Below are 25,262 nucleotides of genomic sequence, written 5' to 3' on the forward strand. Positions count from 1 at the left end.
CCAGAGCAGGATAGAAACGTTCTCGAATCAGCCAATCAACACGCCGGAAAGGGCCTCAATTCTGATTGGTTTATTCCACTTTCCTGATAGCCAATAAGCGGCTTACGTTAAGGACCAATCACAAGCTGCTATTCTAACCAATCAGCGCACAGGAAGTTGGAGGCGGAGTTTGGGCGGGTGATGTCAACTTCCAGCGGTAATAACAGCCAATCACAAGCGGTTTTTGTATTCAAGCTCTCGTGACGGGACGCCGGACAGTTGTGACGTAAGACGCACAAGTTCGGCCTGGTATATAAAGCGCGTATTCCCCCGTCTTACGCATAGACGACTTCTGTACCGAGAGGAGTGTACGCAGTCAGGAAGCAGCGGACAGCACAATCACGTAAGTCAGCGGTTTATGCTTTATTTTTATTTATTATTTTTAGTAATTTATAGGCGTGATGTGTTGGTAGGTTCCGTGTGAATGCGGATGATTATGTATTATTACAGGATCCCTGTGTATTTCTATGTATTGTATATGATCCGGTTCCCGCGGTGGCCGTTCAGTCACCGTATAATCTCTACCGCTGCTCTGAGTGGTTTCGGGTGTTTATGTCGCTGTTTTACGTTAAAACGAGCCTGACTGGAGGTCCGGGGCTTTCCGTTGTGATGTTATCCGGCTGACGGGCTCAGCGCGGCCACTGATTGGCTGCCTGATAGCACGTGACCGGGTTTGAACGGCTTTACCGCCTTTTCTCTCGTGACGTCATCGTGGGCGATTATCTTGACCGCCAGTGCGGCTGTGGCTGCTTTGTCTGGAGGGGGGCGGGGCCTCGGCCATTAACCCTTCCTCTGCTGCCGCCCTATATTATGACTGAGCAATTGTACATAATTCTATTCTACCTAATAACTTATGTGTGTGCATGAGATGTAACATGGCTGCTTCTCTCTCCAGGGTGAGACATGGCACGTACCAAGCAGACCGCCCGAAAATCCACTGGTGGAAAGGCTCCACGTAAACAACTGGCCACAAAGGCCGCCCGCAAAAGTGCGCCCTCTACAGGAGGTGTGAAGAAGCCTCATCGTTACAGGTTAGTCACATGGAATAACCCTGGAGGACCTCTCAAAGGATAACCATAGCTGTCTGGGCTCCTTGTTCCCCCAGCTCTTACTCATTGGACCAGCAGTGGGGAACCTTCAGCTCTCCAGCTCTTTCAAAACTACAATTCCCATCATGCCTGGGCAGCCGAAGCTTTAGCTTTAGCTTCGGCTGCCCAGGCATGATGGGAATTGTAGTTTTGCAACAGCTAGAGGGCCGAGGGTTTCCTATCCCTTTGGTTGTGGGAACTTCCAGGCAGCTGAGTCATGTCAGGCTTGTGCCTCATCATCTGCTGATGATGGGTCACCATACTATGTAGGTCACAAACTGCATTCTAGAGGCTTAATCATCCTCTTGTCTGTCTCCAGGCCCGGCACTGTTGCTCTGCGTGAAATCCGGCGTTACCAGAAGTCCACTGAGCTCCTGATCCGTAAGCTGCCCTTCCAGAGGTTGGTGAGGGAGATCGCCCAGGACTTCAAGACCGATCTCCGTTTCCAGAGTGCTGCTATTGGTGCATTGCAGGTACGTGGCAGCATAAGTTCTTATGAGATTGAACCTGTACACACTGACTGCTGTGTGGCTCATAGTACTGATATTAGATTAACCTCCCTGCACAGTAATCCTTTCTATATAATAGAGCATGGGTTTTCAAACCGCGTCTCTCCAGCTGTTGCAAAACTACATTTCCCATCATGCCTGGACAGCCAAATGCAAAGCTTTAACTGTCCAGGCATGATGGGAGTTGTAGTTTCACAACAGCTGGAGGCAGGCAGTTTGGAGACCCATGTAATAGAGCATGCGCCACCATCTTATGGACTGGATTATGGACTGGATTACCATTCAGCACACCCTGTGCCATCCTGCTCTCTTGGCACTATGGGGCACACAAGGAGCTAGTTACATATGCACTGCCCTTGCTAATGTAACAATCTTATCTGTGTTTACAGACTTGTCTGACAGATTTTGGAAGCCAAAGCCAGGAATGGATTTGTAAAGAGTAGAAATCTGAGTCTTTCACTTATGACCTGTATCCTGTTTAGTCTGTTCCTGGCTTTGGCTTAAAAAGTCAGATAAATGCACAATTACTATGAAGTGGCCAGTCAATGACTGGGCCCATTACTCTGCTGCCCCCTAGAGGCTCTTGGGTGTATTTGCCAACAAACTAGTTGAGACTTTGAGAAACTTTGGCTCTGAGCTGCAGCTTGAAGGAAACTGCAAAGTGAACGTGAGACACTCAATTTTAACTGATTAGGAAACTAGTTAGGACAATAAGATGACAACATCTACTATACAACAATGACTAATAAATCTGATCTTGTCTTGCAGGAGGCCAGCGAAGCATATCTTGTCGGCCTGTTTGAAGATACTAACCTCTGCGCCATTCATGCAAAAAGAGTGACCATCATGCCCAAGGACATCCAGCTTGCTCGCAGGATACGAGGAGAGCGGGCATAGTGGCACTTGGGGAGTTTTTATAAGAGTCTGTGTATAATACTTTGGTTATAACTTGTGTTTTTATTTTGTATAAGTTGTCTTTTTGTAATTTACCAACCATTCCATCTGCCACTCAGGGTGAATGCTTCTGATTCTAGCTGTCAGTGTCCCAGGCCTGGCTATAGGCTGACACTGGGCAGCGGGTGCTTATGCTTCTGCATGACCTTGGCCCTGTTCCACTATGCTGTGCAACCAATGCAATAACCTGTTGGAAAGGGATTCTCTGGCCTGTGTTATCCGATGCTAAGAGACCATGAAGATTCACCTTGTATCCCATGTATGAGAATAGTAAATGGGGTTAGGCCTTGTGCACACGGGGTTAAGCCTTGTGCACACTGAGTATTTTGAAGTATGTAAACTCCTTAATTTCAACTTGTTCACTATTGAAGTTAATGGAACTTAAATCAGGCTTGGTACAGTTTAAAGAGAATGTGCAGCCCTCCAGATGCTGCACTACTCCCAGCTTTGACATGATGGGAGTTGTAGTTTTGGAACAGTTGGAGGGATGGGAGTTTGACACCATCTAAAATCCACATGTAAATTCCTTATTGGGTTTTTGTTTTGTTCCAAAAGTAACTTTTCACTTTGAAGCCTCAGTGTCAGCATCTCCTAAGTGTTCCTGCCTGGAGTCGTGGTGAGACTGTTATCCTCCCATTGTTTCCCTCCACTCATTGTAACTGACTTGGGTGGTCACTGCAGCTCGCCCACCATGAGGTGACTTGGTGCTTTGTACAGTGCAGACTGATGTGTTAACAAGGCAGCTACAGACACGACGTGCATTTATGAGAGCTATTTTATATATTGTAGTGTCAGTATTTTAAATTAAATGTTTTATCATTCAACCTGACTTGTCTGCTTTCTGGTTATTAGACTCTTACAACAGGTGAAAAAATAAATTCTTTATTTATAGATTACAAAGTTCTATTCATATCAATGGAAAAACCACCTTATGTCCCTTAAGGGCTACACAAACCATTCAGTGTGCTTGAAGCCGGTTGCTGCAAAAAGAGAAAAACGTAGTGTTCACATCTACTCCAGACAATGGTCATACACTGGGCCCCAGTACAATAGAATACAGTACAGATCTCCAGCATAGACTGGTATCAATAGGTCTCTAGAATACCCAGTGAACTAGGAAACTTCTAGACAAGGTGATTTTTCAGAACATAGCATGTAAAAAGGTAACTTAATCTGAAGTGGTAAGAGACCAGAAGTTCTTGGACCCAGATGAAGTGGTAAAGGTCAATGGGCCAAAATTTTTACTCTCACATACAGAAGGTAATTAAAGGGGTAGTTCAGCAAAAAAACAGCTTTCAAGTCAACTGGTGCCAGAGATTTGTAATTTACTTCTATTAAATGTTCCTGTAATCCGCTGCAGGGAGTGGTATTCTTTCCAGTCTGGAGAACAGAAGTTTTCTATGGGAATTTGCTGCTCTGGACAGAGGTGGCAGCAGAGAGCATTGTCAGACTGGAAAGAATACATCACCTCCTGCAGGGCATACAGCAGCTAAGTACTGGAAGACCCTTTTTTGAAATCTGCACCAGTTGACTGACTTTTTTTTTTTTTTCCCCTGAACCCCTTTTACACTAAAGGTGTAAGCTAGGCAGTCCAGATCTACATGGCTAAATCTGGCCCAGTTGAAGGGCTGTTATGCAGAAAGTACTTGTCTGCAGCAGTTTCCTGCTAAATACAGCATTGGGTGATGTCTGCACAGGATTTTGCAACCAAAACCAGGAGTGGATTGAAACGCTATTTTCTCACACTGCTGGAATGGATGCCATTTAATGGCAAATACTGGCCAATCACTCAAATTTCAGCAGTGTGTGAACATATCTGTCTTTTCAATCCACTCCTGGTTTTGGTTGCAAAATGTTGTGTAGTTACATGGCCTTACAAGACTTAAAGTATAATTTAAGACAGATTCCTTGTCATCACTAGAACAAAGGGACAGATGCACTGAGCGTTAACTCTGCCTCCCTGGTCTCTGCTATAATAAGCAGTCTGCAGAATTATAATGCTCTATAGACCTGGCTATTCTGTATACCAGTAGTCTCATAGGCTTCATTACCCAAGTACATCTGCCCCCTTGTTCTAACAGGGGTCTTAGCACCTGCACAACTACTGATACACAAACGTATGACATGGACTAACAATCACTTACACAGTCTTCTGCCATCAGTTGTGGCTCATTCACATGCAGTCAATATTATTTTATTTGCTGCCAACCATCAGTTTGCTGGACTACAGATAGCCATACCAGGTGAGCTCTGTGCACAAGCCCTGTTGAGTCAGAATAGTGATAGTGCTTGGCTCTAAGGTGGTTTGGGCAGCATACACTGTGACCCAATCTTCCAGGTATGCTTTAAATTAAAGGGATTATCTAGTGCGAAAAAAACATGGCCACTTTTTTGCCAAAGAAAGCACCACTGTTGTCTGCAGGTTGGACGGGGTTACGTAACGCCGTTACATTTAAGTGAATAAAGCTTAAAGCGACTCTGTACCCACAATCTGACCCCCCCAAAACCGCTTGTACCTTCGGATCACTGCTTTTATTGCAATATCTGTCCTGGGGTCTGTTCGGCAGGGGATGCAGTTATTGTCCCAGAACTTTTAAACTGGCAGCCCTGTGCCCTATAGTGTGTGCGCATTAGGCTGGCACAATCTCTGTCCCTCCTCATTATTAGGAATGCTCCAGGAAGATTGTTAAGGCACCTGTGCAATGTTCAAACAGGAGTAAATGTTTCAGTGGCATTCCTAATGGTGGGGAGGAGGGACGGAGGGGTGGTGCAAAATACTTTGGCATGGGCTGCAAGTTTAAAAGTTGTTTTTTAGGACAATAACTGCATCCCCTGCTGAACAGACCCCAGGACAGATCTTGGAGTAAAAGCAGCTATCCAAAGGTACAAGTGGTTTGGGGGGGGGGGGGGGGGGGGTCAGATTGTGGGTACAGAGTCGCTTTAATTGCAAACCGCACCTGAACTGGAGACAAGAGCGGTGCTGTCTCTGGAAGAAAGTGGCCATGTTTTTGTAGTGCTGGATAACCCGCATTAGTGTCATTTGCAGAAGTTTGACATCTCATCAGAAATGTCAAAAGATATCACTTCGGAGATACGGCGGTATCCTTTACCCCCAAAGCCCCCCCCCCACCCCCGGCCTGTAGAACATCCATTTACTCCATAGACTGTTAGGGCCAGTTCACACTACAGAATTTCAAGCAGACCCTGCTTGAAGTTCTTCTAGTCCCTTTGATTAAATAGGATGTCTCACACACACACGACAGTGGAGTGCATGTGAGACATCCTATTCAATCAATGGGTAGAACTTCAAGTGTGGTCTGTGGGCTGACCCTGCCAAAATTCCACAGTGTGAACAGGCCCTAATGAAGCGAGCATGTTAGATATGATTGAGCTGTATACTCCCCCCAGGCTGTATCTCAGGATCACATTGAGACCCGATGTGATCAGTAACTTGGCACGTCTGATAATGCAAATAACAATAAAGCTTTAAAATTAGTTTTAATAAATCTGGGCCCATGAACCAGATGCATTCTATACCCTTAGGGGCCATTCACAATGTCCATGTACGGACGTGTGAACGTCCCCTTAGAACGGGTAAAAGTTATACTACATGACGGCCACTCACCTATGCGCTTTATGACCTCCTCACACTCCTTGTGGTCACCGGCTACAAACACAAAGCAGTTAAATGAAGTGGAATCGCTGTCTCTTCCTTTGTCGCTGGAACATAAGAGAACAGTATACGGTCAGTATACGGTCAGCTGTCAGTGTGGACAGGCCTGCCATCAGTAGGGATCTGGCAACCAGGACCTCCATATGACACAATGGATGAGTCGCAGCTTGTCCAGTGGAGCTTTTTTCTAATTCTGTCACTTGATCACTACTGAGATACAGAACCCTGCCTAGTGCTGTGTCAGGGAACAATTATTACATAAGCTTAATAAATCTTGATATACTTGGAGTGTTACTGTCATCTGCAGTCAGACATGTCAGAAGTTACTGCTCCCATCCACAGAGATACAGCCTGCGGGAGTGCGTGGCAGTGCTAGTCTCTCCTCAGCTGTCAATCAAATTGGACTCGCCGGCTTCATTACAGTCTATGGAGCGAAAGAGTCAGACGTTCTGCCAGCTGGTGAGTGAAGCGCACTGCTGTGTACTCCCCCAGGCTGTATGTCTGTAACGCAGCGGGTGAGGAGTGAGACCTGGTGCACTCAGTATCTTCTGACATGTCTGTCATTTGCAATCACTAATCATAATGTGTATATAGCTTTATACTATAGAGAGGGAGATCAGGGGAGGACCTAGTGGGGGTTATAATCATAAGATCATCTGTAGCCTGAGTACATACACTGCCCCGCACTGCAGGATGAGGTCAGCGGCCTCCACCCGAGGGAGAGGAGGCCCTGTGGTGTGGCAGCAAAGCTAAGTATTCTTAACATTGTAAAAAAAAAAAATATATATATATATATATATATATATATATATATATATATATATATATATATATATGACTAAGCGGTCAGCTCTACCTTCTGGGGATCGAGTATACCTACAGGGGGAGAAAACTCTATCTACTGATGGGCAGTTATGCAATCAGAATAATAGCACAGACCGAGAGCGGGGAACAAGGAGGTAGCAAGGGCTGATCTGAGAGGTCGGCGCTCACTTCCACTGTGCCGTGTAATACAGCCTAGGGCTGGGTTCACACTACGTGTATTTCAGTCAGTATTGTGCTCATATTGCAACCAAAACCAGGAGTGGATTGAAAACACAGAAAGGATCTGTTCACACAATGTTGAAATTGAGTGGATGGCCGTCATTTAATGGCAAATATTTGCTGTTATTTTAGAACAACGGCTGTTATATTGAAATAATGGCCGTTATTTACTGTTATATGGCGGCCATCCACTCAATCTCATCATTGTGTGAACAGAGCCTTTCTGTGTTTTTAATCTAGTCCTGGTTTTGGTTGCTATGAGGACCACAATACTGACTGAAATATACGTAGTGTGAACCCAGCCTAAGGTTCAGTTCACAGGTACAGACTTGCAGCGTAAACCTCACTGCAAGTCTGTCAGGTCCTGGCAGTTCCCTGTCACTACATACTCGCAGCGGTCTGAATGACCGCTGCGTGTATGTAATTCTGCCGGCCCCTTAACCCCTTCGGCTCCCGCTCTGCTGTGTCTGTGTCCTGCAGGGGGTCCCGCTGTCCTGCTCTCCCCCCAGCCAATCAGTGGCTGCGGCTGGGCAACACACTGATTGGCCGGGCGGGAGAGCAGGACAGCGGGACCCCGTGCAGCGAGGACAGGTAATGTATATACAGACACAGCGGAGCTGCAGCTGAAGGGGTTAAGGGGCCGGCAGAATTACATACACGTATGTAGTGACAGGGAACTGCCAGGACCTTACAGACTGGCAGCAAGATTTAAGCTGCAAGTCTGTACGTGTGAACTGACCCTTAAGGGCAACTTTACCTACAGGAGCATAACACTCTACCTACTAAGGAAACTATACTGGGGGGGGGGGGACGACAACTCTCTACTTACTTGGGACACCTACCTACCAAGGGTGGCATTTTTTACCATTATTAGTGGGGAAAAGATCAAGATGGAAAAGAGCAGTGTGTAACGGGTTTGCCTGACAGATTCTCAGAAGATGAGTGATGGTTGCAAGAAATCATCACGTTGGCCTAGGCTGAATGGATTAGAAAAGGCAGGAGAATGACTCTGATCAAAGAACACATCACCTGTCAGTCACTGGATGTAACTGCACTGTAATCACTATACTGTCACCAGGGGCGGTCTTGGCATTTCTGGGGCCCCAAGCGAAGTTATGTCTGGGGCCCCTTCCCCTCGACACGTGTTCCAAAACAATTGACCGCTGTATGTTGCCCCCAGTAGTATATACCCCTTGTGTTTTCCCCCAGTTATATATAGCCCCCCGTGTGCTCCCCCAGAAGTATAAAGACCTCCTGTGTGCTGCCCCAGTTGTATATAGACCCCCTGTGTGCTGCCCCCAGTAGTATATACCCCCTGTGTGCTCCCCCACTAGTATATAGGCCCCCTGTGTGCTCCTTCAGGGGTGTTTAGCCCCCCCTGTGTGCTCCCCCACTTGGATATAGACCTCCTGTGTGCTCCCCCACTTGGATATAGACCCCTGTGTGCTCCTCCAGTAGGATATAAACCCCTGTGTGGTTCCCCCAGTAGTATATAGACCCTCTGTGTGCCCCACCAGTATTATATAGACCCCTTGTGTGCTGCCCCAGTAGTATACAGACCCCTGTGTGCTCCCCCAGTTATATATAGACCACCTGTGTGCCTCACAAGTAGTATATAGACCCCTGTGTGCTCCCCCAGTAGTATATAGCCCCCCTGTGTGCTCCCCCACTTGGATATAGACCTCCTGTGTGCTCTCCAAGCTGGATATAGACCCCATTCTGCTGCCCCAAGTAGTATATAGACCCCCTGTGTGCTGCCCCCAGTAGTATATAGACCCCTCAGTGAAGCCCCAGTAGTCTATAGCCCCCCTGTGTGCTCCCCCTGTTATATAGCCCCCCTGTGTGCTCCCCCCATTCATATAGACCCCCGATGTGTGCTCCCCCAGTTAAACAGACCCCTGTGTGCTCCCCCTCCCATATAGTATATAACACAATAAAACAAACACTTATACTCACCTGGGTCCGGGCGTCTCCTCTTCTCTTCACTCTTGTGGCCGCAGGAAGGGTTTTCCCTGCAATCACAAGAGGCCGCACTCCCCTTGTCCTGGCGCCGATGCTCCAGTGATGTCACTGGAGCGCCGGCACCACAAGGACAAAGCTGCCACTTGTGACCGCAGGGAAAACCCTTCCTGCGGCCACAAGAGTGACTGACAGGAAGGGGGCCAATGTCTCCCGCCCTGTCAGTGCTGCTGCATGTAACTATGAGCGCTCATTACGAGTGCTCATAGTTACAGTTCAGATGGCAGCAGCGAGCGGGGCAGCGGCCCTGTCCAGCGGTGTTGAGCACAAGAGCGGGGCGTGGGGGCCCCCCTGGATGTTGGGGGCCCCAAGCGATCGCTTGGGGTGCTTGGTGCCAAAGACCGCCACTGACTGTCACTATATAGTATTGGTCGGTATATAGTTGGTTTTATTCACAAGCAGTATCAGTGTTATTTTTTTCAGTCAATACATAGTGGTAGGATGTTGCGGTATTATTTGTCCCTTGTATGATGTTATTATTGGTAATATTGGTCTTGATATACCGGGTTTTGTTCAGTAACAGTGTGATATTGAGTCACTGTGTGGTAGTAAAATGTTGTGGTGTGTCGGTATTTAGCCTTCGTATAATGTTGGTCTGTAATAGTGGTATTTTTTGGTAGCTGTATGACTATTATATAGAGGTACATGATCCATTGTGTTGTTGCCACAGATTTTCTGCATGCAAACTTTTCCAATGGGGGGAATTAAACTTTGTAGCAGAAAGGCTAGGATCCCCCCCCCCCTGCTAGTGGCTGTGTAGTACAGAGGGTTACAGGACTCAATGAGCTGCCCTAGAGGCTCCCTGGCCTGTGCATTAGCCCTGACTACATAAATCTCATCCTAGTATTCATTACACATGAGCAGAATGTCAGCTTGATTATATATCCAGCGCCTGTATCTACACCCCAGGGCTCATACTCACACAGCACATAACGCAAAGATCTTCCTGTTATCCAGCCGGCGTCCTACACTGGAAATCTCAGGGTACGAGTAGCGAAACAAGACCTGCAGGAGCAGACGGGCAGAGTCAGGGCCGTACAACATCTCTCACCACAGAACTACCTGCCATGTAAGATCTTGGCAATCTTTTACCTCAGAGGTTTCCTTGTCCTTCACTGCAACTTCTGTCTCCTTGATATCGAGTAATACATCCTGTAAGAGATAAGTCTGAGGTCAGTGCTGATCCATCTGGCATAATGGGCAGTCACAGTCCGCTATCTAGGCCAGATACCATAACCGACACACTTCACTGTTTGGGTCCCTGGTGAGTGGCCACGACCTTCATGAGTATTACCACAAAAATAGGTCCCAGATGGACAACCCCTTTAAGGCCCTGTTATAGGACGATAGGTGTTCATTTACTAAGCCTTTACAAGGCCTAAACGCATGATCAATAACTTTATCCTCCATATCATCCTACAGCAGCACAGTGAAATAAGGGTTAACTTTGCTTCCTCTACCTGATAACTTACATAATTAGTCCGTCCATTAACTAATTAACCGAGCTCCAAAACAACAATGAATAGGCGTGTTTATGTTTCTTCTGCAGACAGAGCGCTTTATTGGTGCTCACTCATGGTGCCTTCCAGCTATGTAGGCCTAGTCCTGAGTCCCAGTGGGAGTTTAGAGGGGCTGGTGATGTCATCTCACTTCTGTGTGTTTATAGACATCATGCCAGCCAGGGCATCTGTCTGTCGACAGGACTTCTGGCTTCTGTGGTCTCCAGTTCAGAATGGGTGAGTTTTACCATCATTCAGATAGAGACGCATGTGCGGTGGATTCTTTCCCCGATGTCTATGGGGATGCTTTCCTGGGATTAAAATATACCTGTCATGAGGGCCCGATGCGGGATCAGTGACAAGCTTGTTAACTTGGAGTTTCGGATCTTCTTGAATACCAACACACAATGAGACCGTATTGCGTGTGACCCCCACTGGATCCCCAGTTGGCTTAGCCAGCACTCGGGTGGCACTGGGCAATTAGATTTCATCTCTAACAGCCAGATGGCCCTTGGCAGGAAAGTGCTGGGAATGTCGTCCTCTAGTTAATCCCCCCCACCCTCCTTTATGTTAGAATTGCTTAGCTTTCCCTTATGTCTGCGCTGCTGTAGGTTGATATGGAAAGCCTAAATTTGTTCATAGGAATTTCTTCTTTCCACGAGTCTGTAGGCTGTATGAAAATCTGGCCAGTTTACCTTTATGCCGTTTTAACATTTAACCGGGAAAACAGCACCTAATCTTGGCACATCTTTGGTGCATGGTGGCGAATGTAAACCACGCCCCTTTCAAAGTCATGTCCACTTTCCAAGTCACGCCCTGTTGTCTCAGAGCTCAATCCTTTTTGTCTGTTTTATCTAATAACAGTGTGTCAAAGACAAGAAGCTCACCTTTGGAGGACAGTTCTGCTTCTGTACCCTGGAGATGCCGACATCTAGAATTTCCTTGCCCCCAAACTAGAATGACAAAAAAAAAATAAAAAAAATTACAATGTAAAAATTTATTGTTTGGTAAAAGTTATTTTCACGAGGGATACAGGGCAGAAGGTGCTCCATACAATCCCTAGTATTAAGATAATATATCACATAATAATGGTTGCCATTTACCATTCCAACATATGTTTGTCCCAGATACTGCACAGAGTACAGGAGCCTAGGGAACAAATGCAATATGGATAAATTGTCAGAATGAACAGTTCCCCCAATACCCCAAACACTTCACACCTCACCTTCCGTCCTGCTGAGGGCACTCCTGACTCCGCTCTAGGTTTCTGGGGTTCTGCTGTAATTGGAAGTCCGGAACCCTCTCTTTGACCCCTTTGAGATACGGTATGAGGGGACGGAACACTTCCCCATCTTTCCAACGCCAGCGGATCATTCGGAATATCAGCGGCTCCCCCTTTAACTTACTAAGCACAGTGCCAGCCTAGAAGGGTTATTGAGTTGCTTAAAGTGGTTTGTTTGGTACAAAAAAAACAAAAAACATTGAAATAGTACATCTGTACATGGCCAAGTATCATTTGTTGAAAGTACACAGCCCCTGGACAACATGGATGTTTCTCCTCTAATGTCATATAACACCTTGAAGGCTTCACTTTTATTTGTAAGAACTTTTTGAATGTCATGCAGATATGTCAAAAGTATTGATCAGTCAGTGTCTCAGAGACCCTCACCTCATCTCTCGATAAAGCCCGGAGAAGCGCACGGCACAGCACTTCACTTCCTGGCTCGGCGCTCAGTCCATCTCATTGCAGGAGATGGGCTCCATAGACTTATAATGGAGGCTGTCTCCTGCCATGAGTCAGAGGGAGCTCTAAGAGTTTGCCTCTATAAGTCACAGGCAGGGAAAATTACACTCTAATACAGAAATATTGCAGTGTATGGTGGGAAAAAATACTACTAAAGTCCTGGAATACAGAATAAAAAAGCAAATTAAAATGTATGGAGAAATTAAAAAAAAAAAAAGCACTGGGCAGCTCCCTTATCACAATCAGTGTTGGACTGGGCCACCGGAGGACCGGAGGATCCTCTGGTGGGCCCCCAGCTCCTGCAGACGCACTGACACTGGATCTGAGTGTCTCGAGCCCCCGCGGCTGGGATCAGTCAGAGTCAGGCACATGCTGTTATCTGACTGGGGCCTTGGGTTATAACTTAGGGCCCTATTCCACAGGACGATTATCGTTCAGATTATCGTTAAATCGTTCGAATCTAAACGATAATCTTTCGGTTGAAATGCAGTTAACGATTAACGACCGAAAGAGAAATCGTTGATCGCTTTATAAGACCTGGACCTATTTTTATCGTTGCTCGTTCGCAAAACGTTCGCAAATCGTTCGCATTGAATAAGACATCGTTCGGTCGTTCGCAATAGATACGAACGCAATAGCGAATAAATAGCGAAGAAAAAACGATCGCAATTACGATCATAAGTAACGATTATCGTTCCATGGAAATGAGTGAACGTTTTCAGGTCTTTCGCAATAGCGGTCATTTGAGATCGTTAATCGTTAACGATTATGCAAACGATAATCGTCCGGTGGAATAGGGCCCTAATGCCCCTATTCCACGAGTCGTTTGAAGGAGCAAACGAGTGCTATTAGCGCTCGTTTGCTCCTCGTTCCCCGCTCGCTGCCGCCGCTATTCAACGCGGCGTCAGCGAGCGGGTGAGTGCGGGAGGGGCGGCGGGGAGCTGCTGGGGGGGCTGCCCGGGGGATCGCTGATCGTCCGGGCAGCCCATAGGATATAGCAGCGTCTGCTGCCGATGCTCCTATTCAACGGAGCGACGGCAGCAGATCGCTGCTATATCAGTCGCTTATTTTTCAACATGTTGAAAAACAAGCGACTGCAACGATCAGCCGACATGAACGATGTCGGCTGATCGTTGCACTCTATTCCACAGGACGAATATCGTTCGTAGCGGTCGATATCGCCCGAATACGAACAATATTACTCCTCTAAACGACCCGTGGAATAGGGCCTTTAGACTGTCACCCAGTCAGATGTCAGTATGTGCCAGGGCCCCCTGCACAGACGCGATGCTTCAATCCACTGCTCCTTTCCCCTGTACAGTAAGCCAACACTTGCAGGACTGAGGCCCCAGCCCAGATCAAACCCCCAGAGCTCTGATCTTTACCTGTCTGCAAGTCACAATGGCCTGGGAGACGGGCCTCAACCCTGTGAGTGCCGGCTTATAGTACAGGAGGAAAGGAGCAGTGGATTGAAGCGTCACGTTGTGTGAGTAGGGGGAGGGGGAGCGCAGCTTTCTTCTGCTACTGTCATCCCTGTGTCCCAGTGTAAGTGCAGGAGAAGGGAGATAAGGAGGCAGCTGCAGCATTCTCTGAGAGGCCGTGCTTCCCTGCCTAGTGACCCATGACCTCTGTACAGCCTGTGTGCGACCTCCCTCTTCCTCCTCCTCCTTCCCCCGTGACGAGTCCAGGATCCTCTGTCTCCCTCCAAGTCCACCTGTGCCCCTGCTGGTTTATGAGTAAGGGCCCTATTCCACCGGACAATTATCGTTTGCATAATCGTTAACGATTACCGATCTCAAAAGACCGCTATTACGAAAGACCTGAAAAAGTTCACTCATTTCCATGGAACGATAATCGTTACTTATGATCGTAATTGCGAGTTTTTTCTTCGCTACTTATTCGCTATTGCAATCGTATCTATTGCGAACGACCGAACGATGTCTTATTCAATGCGAACAATTTGCGTACGAGCAACGATAAAAATAGGTCCAGTTCTTATAAAGCGATCAACGATTTCTCGTTTGGTCGTTAATCGTTAACTGCATTTCAACCGAACGATTATCGTTTAGATTTGAACGATTTAGCGATAATCTGAACGATAATCGTCCGGTGGAATAGGGCCCTAAGATTGCATGTGCTCTTTCTCGTCTGTCTCTCTATTATCAGTATCTCTATCTCTTCTTTTGTCCTACCTACATATCTTTCTGCCTATCTATCTATCTATCTATCTATCTATCTATCTATCTGTCACGGTACTTGTACTACTCTTTAGTGTCCCATAGTACAAGCAAAAAATAATGTTAGATTATGTTTTCTTATCCTTAGAAAGCTGAGTTGGGTAGTACATTTGCACTGAGCAGACTCCGCTCTATATGCCACCAGCCTTACTGTCTCGATGTGATGTCTCACGCGCCTCCGCTTAAAGAATTGACATGTCAAATCTTTGAGTTTAGAGCAGAGGCCTGCGAGACATCACATTGAGACAGTGAGGCTGGCGGGATTCCGAGCGGAGGTCAGCCTGTTGTGTCTTACTTGTTGTTCATTGGTGGGCCCCAAGGATAATTTCCTCTGGTGGGCCCCAGGTACCCCAGTCCGACACTGATCACAATGATGTAAGATTTCCACTCATAGTCCTATCCATGAAGTCCAGTGATGAGATAGCTACGATTTTTGTGAAATGGCACAGCTGTTCAGAGTAATCAGTGTGATAAGGAAGCCTGTCAGTTTTTTTATGCTGCCCGTGGTTTGGGCAGCGTGAAACTTTAAAGCGTTTGTCTGGAGAAAAATGACTACTTGGCTAGGCTGCAGGGGACACGTCGGTAATGTATACTTACCTTTCCCGTTCCCCTACTGCAGTTGGACCCGGGCCACCTGCTCTGCAGCGCTTCCTGTGTATTCATAACATACAATGACGGGTTCCCACTGGAAATGGTCGCTCAGCATAGACTCTATACGGCTGTTTCCTATGGGAACACAACATTATCAAATGTTCTGAGAACACAGGCAGCGGTGCAGAGCGGGAAGCCCGGGATACGACAGCAGCAGGGGAACGGGACAGGTAAGTACACATTACAGGCATGTCCCTTGTAGCCCTGGGAGCCTGGCAAGTATTAATTTCTCCTGGACAACATCTGTAAAGTAAGGTGCCTCCTCTGGCAGTGGAGTCTAGGATGCAGATACCACACAGGTATATATGCTGTTGGATGGCATCGGCTCACGGTCAATGTCTGCTCACCTGGCCATTGTATGCATTTCTCAGTGATACACCATTTATTTCATCAATGATATCTCCCGCCAGAACCACCTCGTCTACTTCAGTTTGGCTGTCCGGCAGCACCTCCACCACAAACACACGACCCTCCAGATATCTGGAAAAACAAAACAACAAAAAAAAACAGATAGGGCCATGATGCTATAACTTACCTGTGTATTACTTATCACCAAAGGGATGGCTTCTATGTGTCTCGCATCAACCATTTGTAGAGTCAACAACTTGAAGGGAACTCTGGTTTGGGGTCACGTAACACCTACACTAGGGAATTATACTGTTATTACAGTCACTGCAGTGAGCATTGTGAACGGACTAAGCACGGCCGTGTACTCAATAGCTCCAGGACAATCAAGCAATATCTGGGCCGCCCCCCCTGTGCAATGGTCAAGCCTGGTAATAAGCACCAACCTACCAGATCAGCACTTGTTTACAGCGTACATAGGACCCCAAGGATAGGCCCCCAATATTAAAGCCCCAGAAGTATTATATATAGTTTAATAGAACTAATGATATATCTGGTTTATACAGATTCTGCATGTAAATAGGCCAGCGATGAAATGTGCTGCAAGTCAGCAGTGTAAACAATCACGGATCACAGGACGGGAAACAAGGAGGCCAAACAGGTAAAAGTTTGCCAGGAAGGAAAGTAGATCAGCTGCTGCCCTGACAGAACCGGCTCTACCAGTTAGTGAAGCAGTTCTATGTCTTACAGGAGTGGCCGTTCTATCTTACAGAGTGCGGGTGAGGCCGGTGTGACCTGCTGCAGGAATACAGCCGCTTGGCGACACCTGCGCCTAACACGGCTACTGAAATCTGTCGGTAACAGTTAAAGGGGTCCAGTCATGTACTGCCCTTACCTCAGTACCATCCCCAGCTCTCGACATGGCACAGTCTGATACGTGGCACACACCTAGGGTAATAAACCATCAGAAAACACTCAATACTGGTATCTCAATAGGCTTAGTATATATGTATTTACATATGGACGCTTCACATGCATTTTCCTGCTAAAATGTTATAGACTATAAATGGTCATTTTCTGTTTAATTTCAATTCCATTTCTAGATTTTCAAACTCCGATAGAAGGAGAGTGGCAATAGATTTCAAGCGACTCTGTACCCACAATCTGCCCTCCCCCCCCCCCCCCCCCCAAACCACTTGTACCTTCGGATAGCTGCTTTCAATCCAAGATCTGTCCTGGGGTCCGTTCGGCAGGTGATGCAGTTATTGTCCTAAAAAACAACTTTTAAACTTGCAGCCCCGTGCCCAAGGGGAGTATCTGTGCCCTTATTTTGCACCACCCCTCCATCCCTCCTCCCCACCCTCTTCATCATTAGGAATGCCACTGGAACATTTACTCCTGTTTGAACATTGCACAGGTGCCTTAACGATCCAGCCCATGTGCCAGGCTGACACAGCTGATGAATAGGAGACAATCTGCCTGGAGCATTCCTAAAGATGAGGAGGGTGGGGAGGAGGGACAGAGAGGTTGTGCCAGCCTAGTGCATACACAATCTAGGCCACGCCCGTTGGGCACGGGGCTGCCAGTTTAAAAGTTGTTTTTTAGGACAATAACTGCACCACCTGCCGAACGGACCCCAGGACAGATCTTGGATTGAAAGCAGCTATCTGAAGGTACAGGCGGTTTGGGGGGGGGGGGTCAGATTGTGGGTACAGAGTCGCTTTCACACGAAAAGATGTTGTGCAATATTTCATGATAAATTCTTTCCCAAAGTCCTTTTTAGAGTATTTTTTATGGGCAAAAATTTAGGCCTGTGTTTGTGTGTTTTTGATGCGTCAGCACCGGGGCAAGTACTGCCGAGTGCTGCAACTGGCCCTTTAACTGTATGCGCTTCTAATCAGGAGTGCACACAGTTAAATGTAGCGCTGTGTTATACCACTGGCCACAAGAAGCCGCCCTCTGCCCCCTAGAGCTGCTGAGGGAAGGGAGAGAAAGAAACCGAAAGAGAGCATTGCTGCAGCTGTGCAGTAGGCAAGTATGGCTTTTTTTAAATATATTATATAAATATTTATTTATTTCAGTTTTTACAGTAGTTTCCTGAAACCTCCTAAAAAGGCTTTCCTGATCAGTATTTCCAGACGGTAAAAATAGCCATTGACATGTGCATGGGGCCTTACACACTTCCCTGCTGCCAATCATCTCTGTCCAGTGGCTCCATACACTAAAGCTGGGTTCACACTACGTTTTTGCAATCCGTTTTTTGTAAAAGAACGGATGAAAAACTGATGAAAAAAACAGATGCAACTGTGTGCATCCGTTTTGATCCGATTTCCATTATAAAAGGAAAAAAAAAAAAACGGATCAAGACAGATCTGTTTCTTTTAGCGGACACAAAAACGTGGTCGACCAAATTTTTGTGAACTTTAAAAAAAACGGATCCGTTTTTTTATAATGGAAGTCAATGAAAAAACGGACCAAAACGGATGCACACAATTCCATCCATTTTTTTTTTAACAGTTTTTCATCCGTTTTTTTTTTTTTCCCAAAAATGTAGTGTGAACCCAGTGATGGAACTCTCTGGATGAAGATTGCTGCGAGATGGGGAGTGAAGTGCACTACCATAAGCTACTCCGGCTTTTTTTTTTTTTTACAGTGCCCATTAAAGGGGTTATCCAGTGCTCCAAAAACATGGCCACTTTCTTTCAGAGACAGCCTTACTCTTGTCTCCAGTTCAGGTGCAATTTGCAATTAAGCTCCATTCACTTCAATGGAACTTAGCAGCAAAACCCCACCCAAACTGGAGACAAGAGTGGGGCTGTCTCTGGTAGAAATTGTCCATGTTTTTGAAGCACTGGATAACCCCTTTAAATCTATACTATATACACAACTGCAACTACCTACCACTGCACAAAGTAGTCGGCTGCCAAGAAAACCTCTGTTAAGAAGCAGCAACATCTGCCTAGTAATTGTGCTATAGTAACTCTGGTTTTATGGATAACAGGATATACTTTGCACCTATCCCCCTGCAATTGTTATAGAGAAATATACAGCTATGCAATATTGCAATTTGTAGAGAGTTAATCCATACTTACAGGTAGCAGCCAGCTCTCATCCAGGAAACTGGAATTCTGATGATAAAGGATAGGGTCACATAACAGATTTATAGGGGGGGGGGGGGTACTAACATATAGATGAAACTAGTGGAAAGTAAAGCTAGTTCCTATCACTATATAATGGCTTACCTGCAGATCTAGGTCAAAGGTGCTCTGTGAGATCACCAGCAGCAAAGACAGGAAGGGCTCTATAGGGAAACAAAATGTAAAATACAAACTATTATGGGGGAGATTTATCAAACATGGTGTAAAGTGAAACTGTCTTAGTTGCCCCTAGCAACCAATCAGATTCCACCTTTCATTTTCCAAAGAGTCTGTGAGGAATGAAAGGTGGAATCTGATTGGTTGCTAGGGGCAACGGAGCCAGTTTCACTTTACACCATGATTGATAAATCTCCCCCTATGTAGGTTTCATGGGGGAAAAAAAAATTATATATTACCCAAATGTTCCTCATTTCCCAGAACAGAGAATAGTGGGTCGTACCACTGCAATAAAAGGACACAGGTTAGAGGGTGAAGGTCACAAGGAGTACTCGGTTTACAAGTATCAGCCAATAATTTGTTCATCTGTGTTCACGTTTATTTAGTAAAAACTATTTTCGTGGAAATAAAAACTTTTTTTTCCTGTTAGATGTGCAACTCCATGTCATTCCTCTGAAATCATTCCTGGAGAAATATAAATAAATTGTCAACTGGGTGTTACCATCCTCCCAGGACACACCCTATTGACCATTGAAGAATCTAGGACTACTGAATAATCATGCAACCATATAGAGAAATCTACTTTTTAGGAGGCCATACCCTCTTGAGGACTCACCTCAAGTAATTTCTGTGTGTGCTGCAAGTGCTGGATTGTGGCTGCTAGAGTTTTCCTATTGAGGGCCATGCGAAGAAAATATCGTCCACGTCCCTGCGGGGTTAACACCTTGGGACAGGCCAGAGTCTTCTCTATCATGACTGAAATATGAGGGACCCTATGAAAACCAAGGACAATTATATTATAAGAAATGATACAGAAGGAGACTAAAAGGGAATAAGAAGACATGGAACAGAGAGGAGAGAATCCTTGGAGGACAGCTCACATTAGCTGTAGAGATAGAGGAGAGCAGACACGAGGCAGTGTGCAAGGGAGAATCATATAGGCTGTGTACAGGTACAGAGAGAAAACAGAGCTCACATAGCAAATTGCAAAGGCTACAGATGCAAAAGTAAGCAAAATGTTTACTAAAGAGCCATAGACAAAATGTTTTCCACCACCACAACAATACAGTAAGAATAAAGAGTGTCCAAAGCCTGTAGGTGTATGTAAGGTAACATTATTTCCAGAGCTGCAGTCAAAATTCTTCTGGTTTAAGGCTGGGTTCACACTACGTATATTTCAGTCAGTATTGTGGTCCTCATATTGCAACCAAAACCAGGAGTGGATTAAAAACACAGAAAGGATCTGTTCACACAATGATGAAATTGAGTGGATGGCCGCCATTTAATGGCAAATATTTGCTGTTATTTTAAAACAACGGCTGTTATATTGAAATCATGGCAGTTATTTACTGTTATATGGCGGCCATCCACTCAATTTCAACATTGTGTGAACAGATTCTGTGTTTTTAATCCACTCCTGGTTTTGGTTGCAATATGAGGACCACAATACTGACTGAAATATACGTAGTGTGAACCCAGGCTTATAGCAGAAATCTCAAAAAGTGACAGGTTAATTGGTGAACATCCCCTAAGGACTTGGTTTTGGTTCCTACCTGCCACAGGTATCATGTTGTGGAAGCTCCTCAATCCAATGCCAGTAATCTCTCTTCTTCAGCCCCAGCACTCCGCCTGAAAGACAAAGACCGACATCTACTGACCGATCTCACATAAAGGTAGATGGGGAGACTTGTGGCTGATGTGTAACAAGAGCACAGGGAATAGTCCTAGGGGTTAAAGTTATTGCTAGGAGCTGCGGCTGTTTTAAACTTTGGAATTTCCACCAAAATTGAATGCTGAGTTATTAATATAGATATAAAGTATACATAAAAAAAAAAACTATATAAAAAACACAAATTTAAAATTGATGAACTGAGATCTTTCTACTAGAACTTTATAGCCTGGATTGTACTTAGAACAAGGACCATTGTCTATGTTTAGAGCGGGGATGGGGAACCTCCAGCCCTCCAGCTGTTGCACAACTACAACCCCCATCATGCCTGGACAGCCGCTGGAGGGCCGAAGGTTCCCCATCCCTGCCATAGATGTAGAGGTGCCTAGTACTTACTCTTCAGTCCTTTACGCAGGATCATCTCTATGGTATCGCATAGTGGAGTCACATGAGGAGAGTCATCGGTGATCATATCTGAGCCGGCGGTCTGCAATCCCAGGACACAAGCTACAAGGAAAAAAATATATATTGTTATACAGAAGCATCTGTATTCACATTCATTACATGTGGCCTGCTCATATATTCACCTTGGAGGTCTGATTGTGTATACAACATATTGCTTTGATTAAAAAATAATAAAAAAAAGGCTTCCAGTACTTATCAGCTGCTGTATGTCCTGCAGGAAGAGGTGTATTCTTTCCAGTCTGACACAGTGCTCTCTGCTGCCACCTCTGTCCATGTCAAGAACTGTCCAGAGCAGCAGCAAATCCCCAATGAAAACTTCCCTACAGAGGTGGCAGCAGAGAGCACTGTGTCAGACTGGAAAAATTACATTACTTTGTGCAGGACATCCAGTAGCTAGTAAGTACTGGAAGACTTAGGATTTTTTTAAAGCAATGTAATTTACAAATCTGTATAACTTTCTGCACCAAATGATTAGAAAATATTCCTCCGGAGTATTCCTTTAACTAAAAAAAGCAAAACTCCAATAAAGGGTTCAATAAACTGTGACAGTGATTGACAGTGTAAGAGGAGGTCTCTACATCAGCCTTTTGGCTGCACCCAAAAATATACGGCTGGCTATTGCTAATAAAGCATTGTTTTGGGAACACTTGCCGGCCTCTGTTGCCATGGCAACCAACTGCCAGCGTTTTTTACAACCTGCCTGCTGGGGCAAGTGCTGGTGATGTCATCGCTGGACGTGATGTCATCAAGGCTCTGCTGCTATACACAGCTGCCAGCAAGACTGCAGCTCAGTTGCAGCCGGTCAAGCAACCGAGCAGGTAGGTGGAAAGGTAGGTGCCTTATCAACCCTTTCATCTTGACTTCCTGGTGGCCAATGAATGCTTCTGCATACGGCTCCGGCTGGGAGAATTCACCCTAGATTCTATTTAAGGAATAGTTACTAATATGTAGCTATCCATCTATAGAAAGACAGGTAAGAAAGAGAATCCATCAGATGGCTCTCCTACACGCTCAATGTAAGTGATGGCAGCAGGGAGGCGGTTGCACACCAGCTGAGGGAGTAGATAAGGGAAGGGAAACCCAGGAGGACATATTATACTGGCTGGGGATAGAGAGGAGAGCAGATACAAGGCAGTCTGCAGGGCAGAATCATAGAAGCTGGAGATGGAGAGGAGGGCAGATACAAGGCAGTCAGGGAGAATCATAGAGGCTGGAGATGGAGAGGAGGGCAGATACAAGGCAGTCTGCAGGGCAGAATCATAGAGGCTGGAGATGGAGAGGAGGGCAGATACTAGGCAGTCTGCAGGGCAGAATCATAGAGGCTGGAGCTGGAGAGAAGAGCAGATACTAGGCAGTCAGCTAGAGAGAATCATAGAGGCTGGAGATGGAGAGGAGGACAGATACAAGGCAGTCAGCTAGAGAGAATCATAGAGGCTGGAGATGGAGAGGAGGACAGATACAAGGCAGTTAGCAGGGCAGAATCATAGAGGCTAGAGAGGAGGGCAGATACAAGGCAGTCAGCTAGAGAGAATCATAGAGGCTGGAGATGGAGAGGAGGACAGATACAAGGCAGTCAGCTAGAGAGAATCATAGAGGCTGGAGATGGAGAGGAAAGCAGATACAAGGCAGTCTGCAGGGGAAAATCATGGCGGCAGTGTAAAAGAGGCTGTACAGAAATAATTACTGGGAAAATGTGCAGTCATTTCAGACTTCTTAGATCCTGGAAGGAAGGCAGGAGACCCCCTAGGCTATGGAGTACACTCTGAGGCCATCGCCTTCTATAGGTCCCCCCCAAGGTGTTAAAGGGAGCAGGTGTTATTTTAGCATTAGGCACTCAGACATTCTCCACTATACCCCCAGCCAAGCCCCCCAATGACTATAATCCTGTACAGCAGTGTTAGGCTGGCAAGCGTCAGCTGGATCCACCAAAGGCTGTCAGTGCGTGCTGGGAGTTGTAGTTCTGCAACAGCTGAGAGACACAGACTGAGGAATAGCATGAACTAAAAAGCTGTGAGTGCATGCTGGGAGTTGTAGTTTTCCACATATAGAGGGATACAGCCTGCAGCTTAGTGGTGCTATCTGCTGCCACATTTCCAGACTTATAAGAAGAGAAAAGTTCCCTCCCTGCAGATGAAGCAGTGCCCGCTGGTCCTGGGCAGGAGAGGGGTAACACTGTGCCACCTGCTGTCCCCCCACTGCCCCCCTATGCAGTGCCATCACTCATACATCATGCCCCGGTAACCAGCCTCCCCTATAGCAGGTGGCAGGGTTTGCTGGGAGTTGTAGTCCTCTGTACACACACATGCCATGTCACGCTGGCTCCTACACTCCACTACACACGCCCATCTCCACCAACCTTTCAGCGTGCCCAGCAGCGGCTCCTTTCCTGCCATGCTCTCTCCGACACTTCCGTCAGCTGCGGGGCTCCGGGATTACCGGAGGACTGACGGGGCGAGAGCGTGCACAGAGCTGAGGAGCGGCGGTCCGGGGGTGGGGCGGCCTCCCCTCTTCTTTTCTAATGAGCTGCTCCAGTAACACAGAGGAGGATGACAGGCGCCGGTGTAACTGTTCACTGCGGGGGGTGTTGGTTGGGGTGTGAGCGGCCGGCCCTGCCCTGTACTGTACTGACTCTATGACATACCTGTGCTGCCCTGTACAGCACTGACTGGGCTCTATGACATACAGTACCTGTGCAGCACTGACTGGGCTCTATGACATACCTGTGCTGCCCTGTACAGCACTGACTGGGCTCTATGATATACAGTACCTGTGCAGCACTGACTGGGCTCTATGACATACAGTACCTGTGCAGCACTGACTGGGCTCTATGACATACCTGTACAGCACTGACTGGGCTCTATGACACACCTGTGCAGCACTGACTGGGCTCTATGACATACCTGTGCAGCACTGACTGGGCTCTATGACATACAGTACCTGTACTGCACTGACTGGGCTCTATGACATACAGTACCTGTACTGCACTGACTGGGCTCTATGACATACAGTACCTGTACTGCACTGACTGGGCTCTATGACATACAGTACCTGTACTGCACTGACTGGGCTCTATGACATACCTGTACTGCACTGACTGGGCTCTATGACATACCAGTACAGCACTGACTGGGCTCTATGACATACAGTACCTGTGCAGCACTGACTGGGCTCTATGACATACAGTACCTGTGCAGCACTGACTGGGCTCTATGACACACCTGTGCAGCACTGACTGGGCTCTATGACACACCTGTGCAGCACTGACTGGGCTCTATGACACACCTGTGCAGCACTGACTGGGCTCTATGACATACCTGTACAGCACTGACTGGGCTCTATGACACACCTGTGCAGCACTGACTGGGCTCTATGACATACCTGTACAGCACTGACTGGGCTATATGACATACAGTACCTGTACAGCACTGACTGGGCTCTATGACATACCTGTACAGCACTGACTGGGCTCTATGACATACAGTACCTGTGCAGCACTGACTGGGCTCTATGACATACCTGTGCTGCCCTGTACAGCACTGACTGGGCTCTATGACATACCTGTGCTGCCCTGTACAGCACTGACTGGGCTCTATGACATACAGTACCTGTGCAGCACTGACTGGGCTCTATGACATACAGTACCTGTGCAGCACTGACTGGGCTCTATGACACACCTGTGCAGCACTGACTGGGCTCTATGACATACCTGTACAGCACTGACTGGGCTCTATGACACACCTGTGCAGCACTGACTGGGCTCTATGACATACCTGTACAGCACTGACTGGGCTCTATGAAATACAGTACCTGTGCAGCACTGACTGGGCTATATGACATACAGTACCTGTACAGCACTGACTGGGCTCTATGACATACCTGTGCTGCCCTGTACAGCACTGACTGGGCTCTATAACATACAGTACCTGTGCAGCACTGACTGGGCTCTATGACATACAGTACCTGTGCAGCACTGACTGGGCTCTATGACACACCTGTGCAGCGCTGACTGGGC

General features: G+C 46.7%; 2 protein-coding genes across 3 annotated transcripts; one reads left to right on the forward strand and one right to left on the reverse strand.

The window, feature by feature from the left end:
* Positions 1-221: 221 nt before the first annotated feature.
* H3-3B (H3.3 histone B) lies at positions 222-3,419 on the forward strand. Its single transcript, XM_069952017.1, has 4 exons — positions 222-382; positions 935-1,070; positions 1,447-1,600; positions 2,405-3,419. Exons 2-4 carry the CDS (start codon positions 943-945, stop codon positions 2,531-2,533), a joined length of 411 nt encoding a protein of 136 aa, XP_069808118.1. The 5' UTR covers positions 222-382; positions 935-942; the 3' UTR covers positions 2,534-3,419.
* A 37-nt stretch (positions 3,420-3,456) lies between these two features.
* LOC138771974 (uncharacterized) lies at positions 3,457-23,792 on the reverse strand. Of its 2 annotated transcripts, none has more exons than XM_069952019.1 (16): positions 23,607-23,792; positions 21,182-21,292; positions 20,670-20,745; positions 19,733-19,889; positions 19,356-19,401; positions 19,045-19,103; positions 18,895-18,930; positions 16,698-16,750; positions 15,805-15,937; positions 12,051-12,247; positions 11,929-11,974; positions 11,713-11,778; positions 10,419-10,478; positions 10,249-10,331; positions 6,216-6,257; positions 3,457-3,570 (listed from the first exon to the last, which is right to left on the reverse strand). In XM_069952019.1, exons 1-15 carry the CDS (start codon positions 23,641-23,643, stop codon positions 6,251-6,253), a joined length of 1,167 nt encoding a protein of 388 aa, XP_069808120.1. In that variant the 5' UTR covers positions 23,644-23,792; the 3' UTR covers positions 3,457-3,570; positions 6,216-6,250. The 2 variants fall into 2 exon arrangements, with proteins under 2 accessions (XP_069808120.1, XP_069808119.1); XM_069952018.1 differs by having other exon boundaries at positions 6,216-6,310.
* Positions 23,793-25,262: the final 1,470 nt, after the last annotated feature.

The sequence above is a fragment of the Dendropsophus ebraccatus genome, chromosome 14, assembly GCF_027789765.1.
Source record: "Dendropsophus ebraccatus isolate aDenEbr1 chromosome 14, aDenEbr1.pat, whole genome shotgun sequence".
Taxonomy (NCBI): domain Eukaryota; kingdom Metazoa; phylum Chordata; class Amphibia; order Anura; family Hylidae; genus Dendropsophus; species Dendropsophus ebraccatus.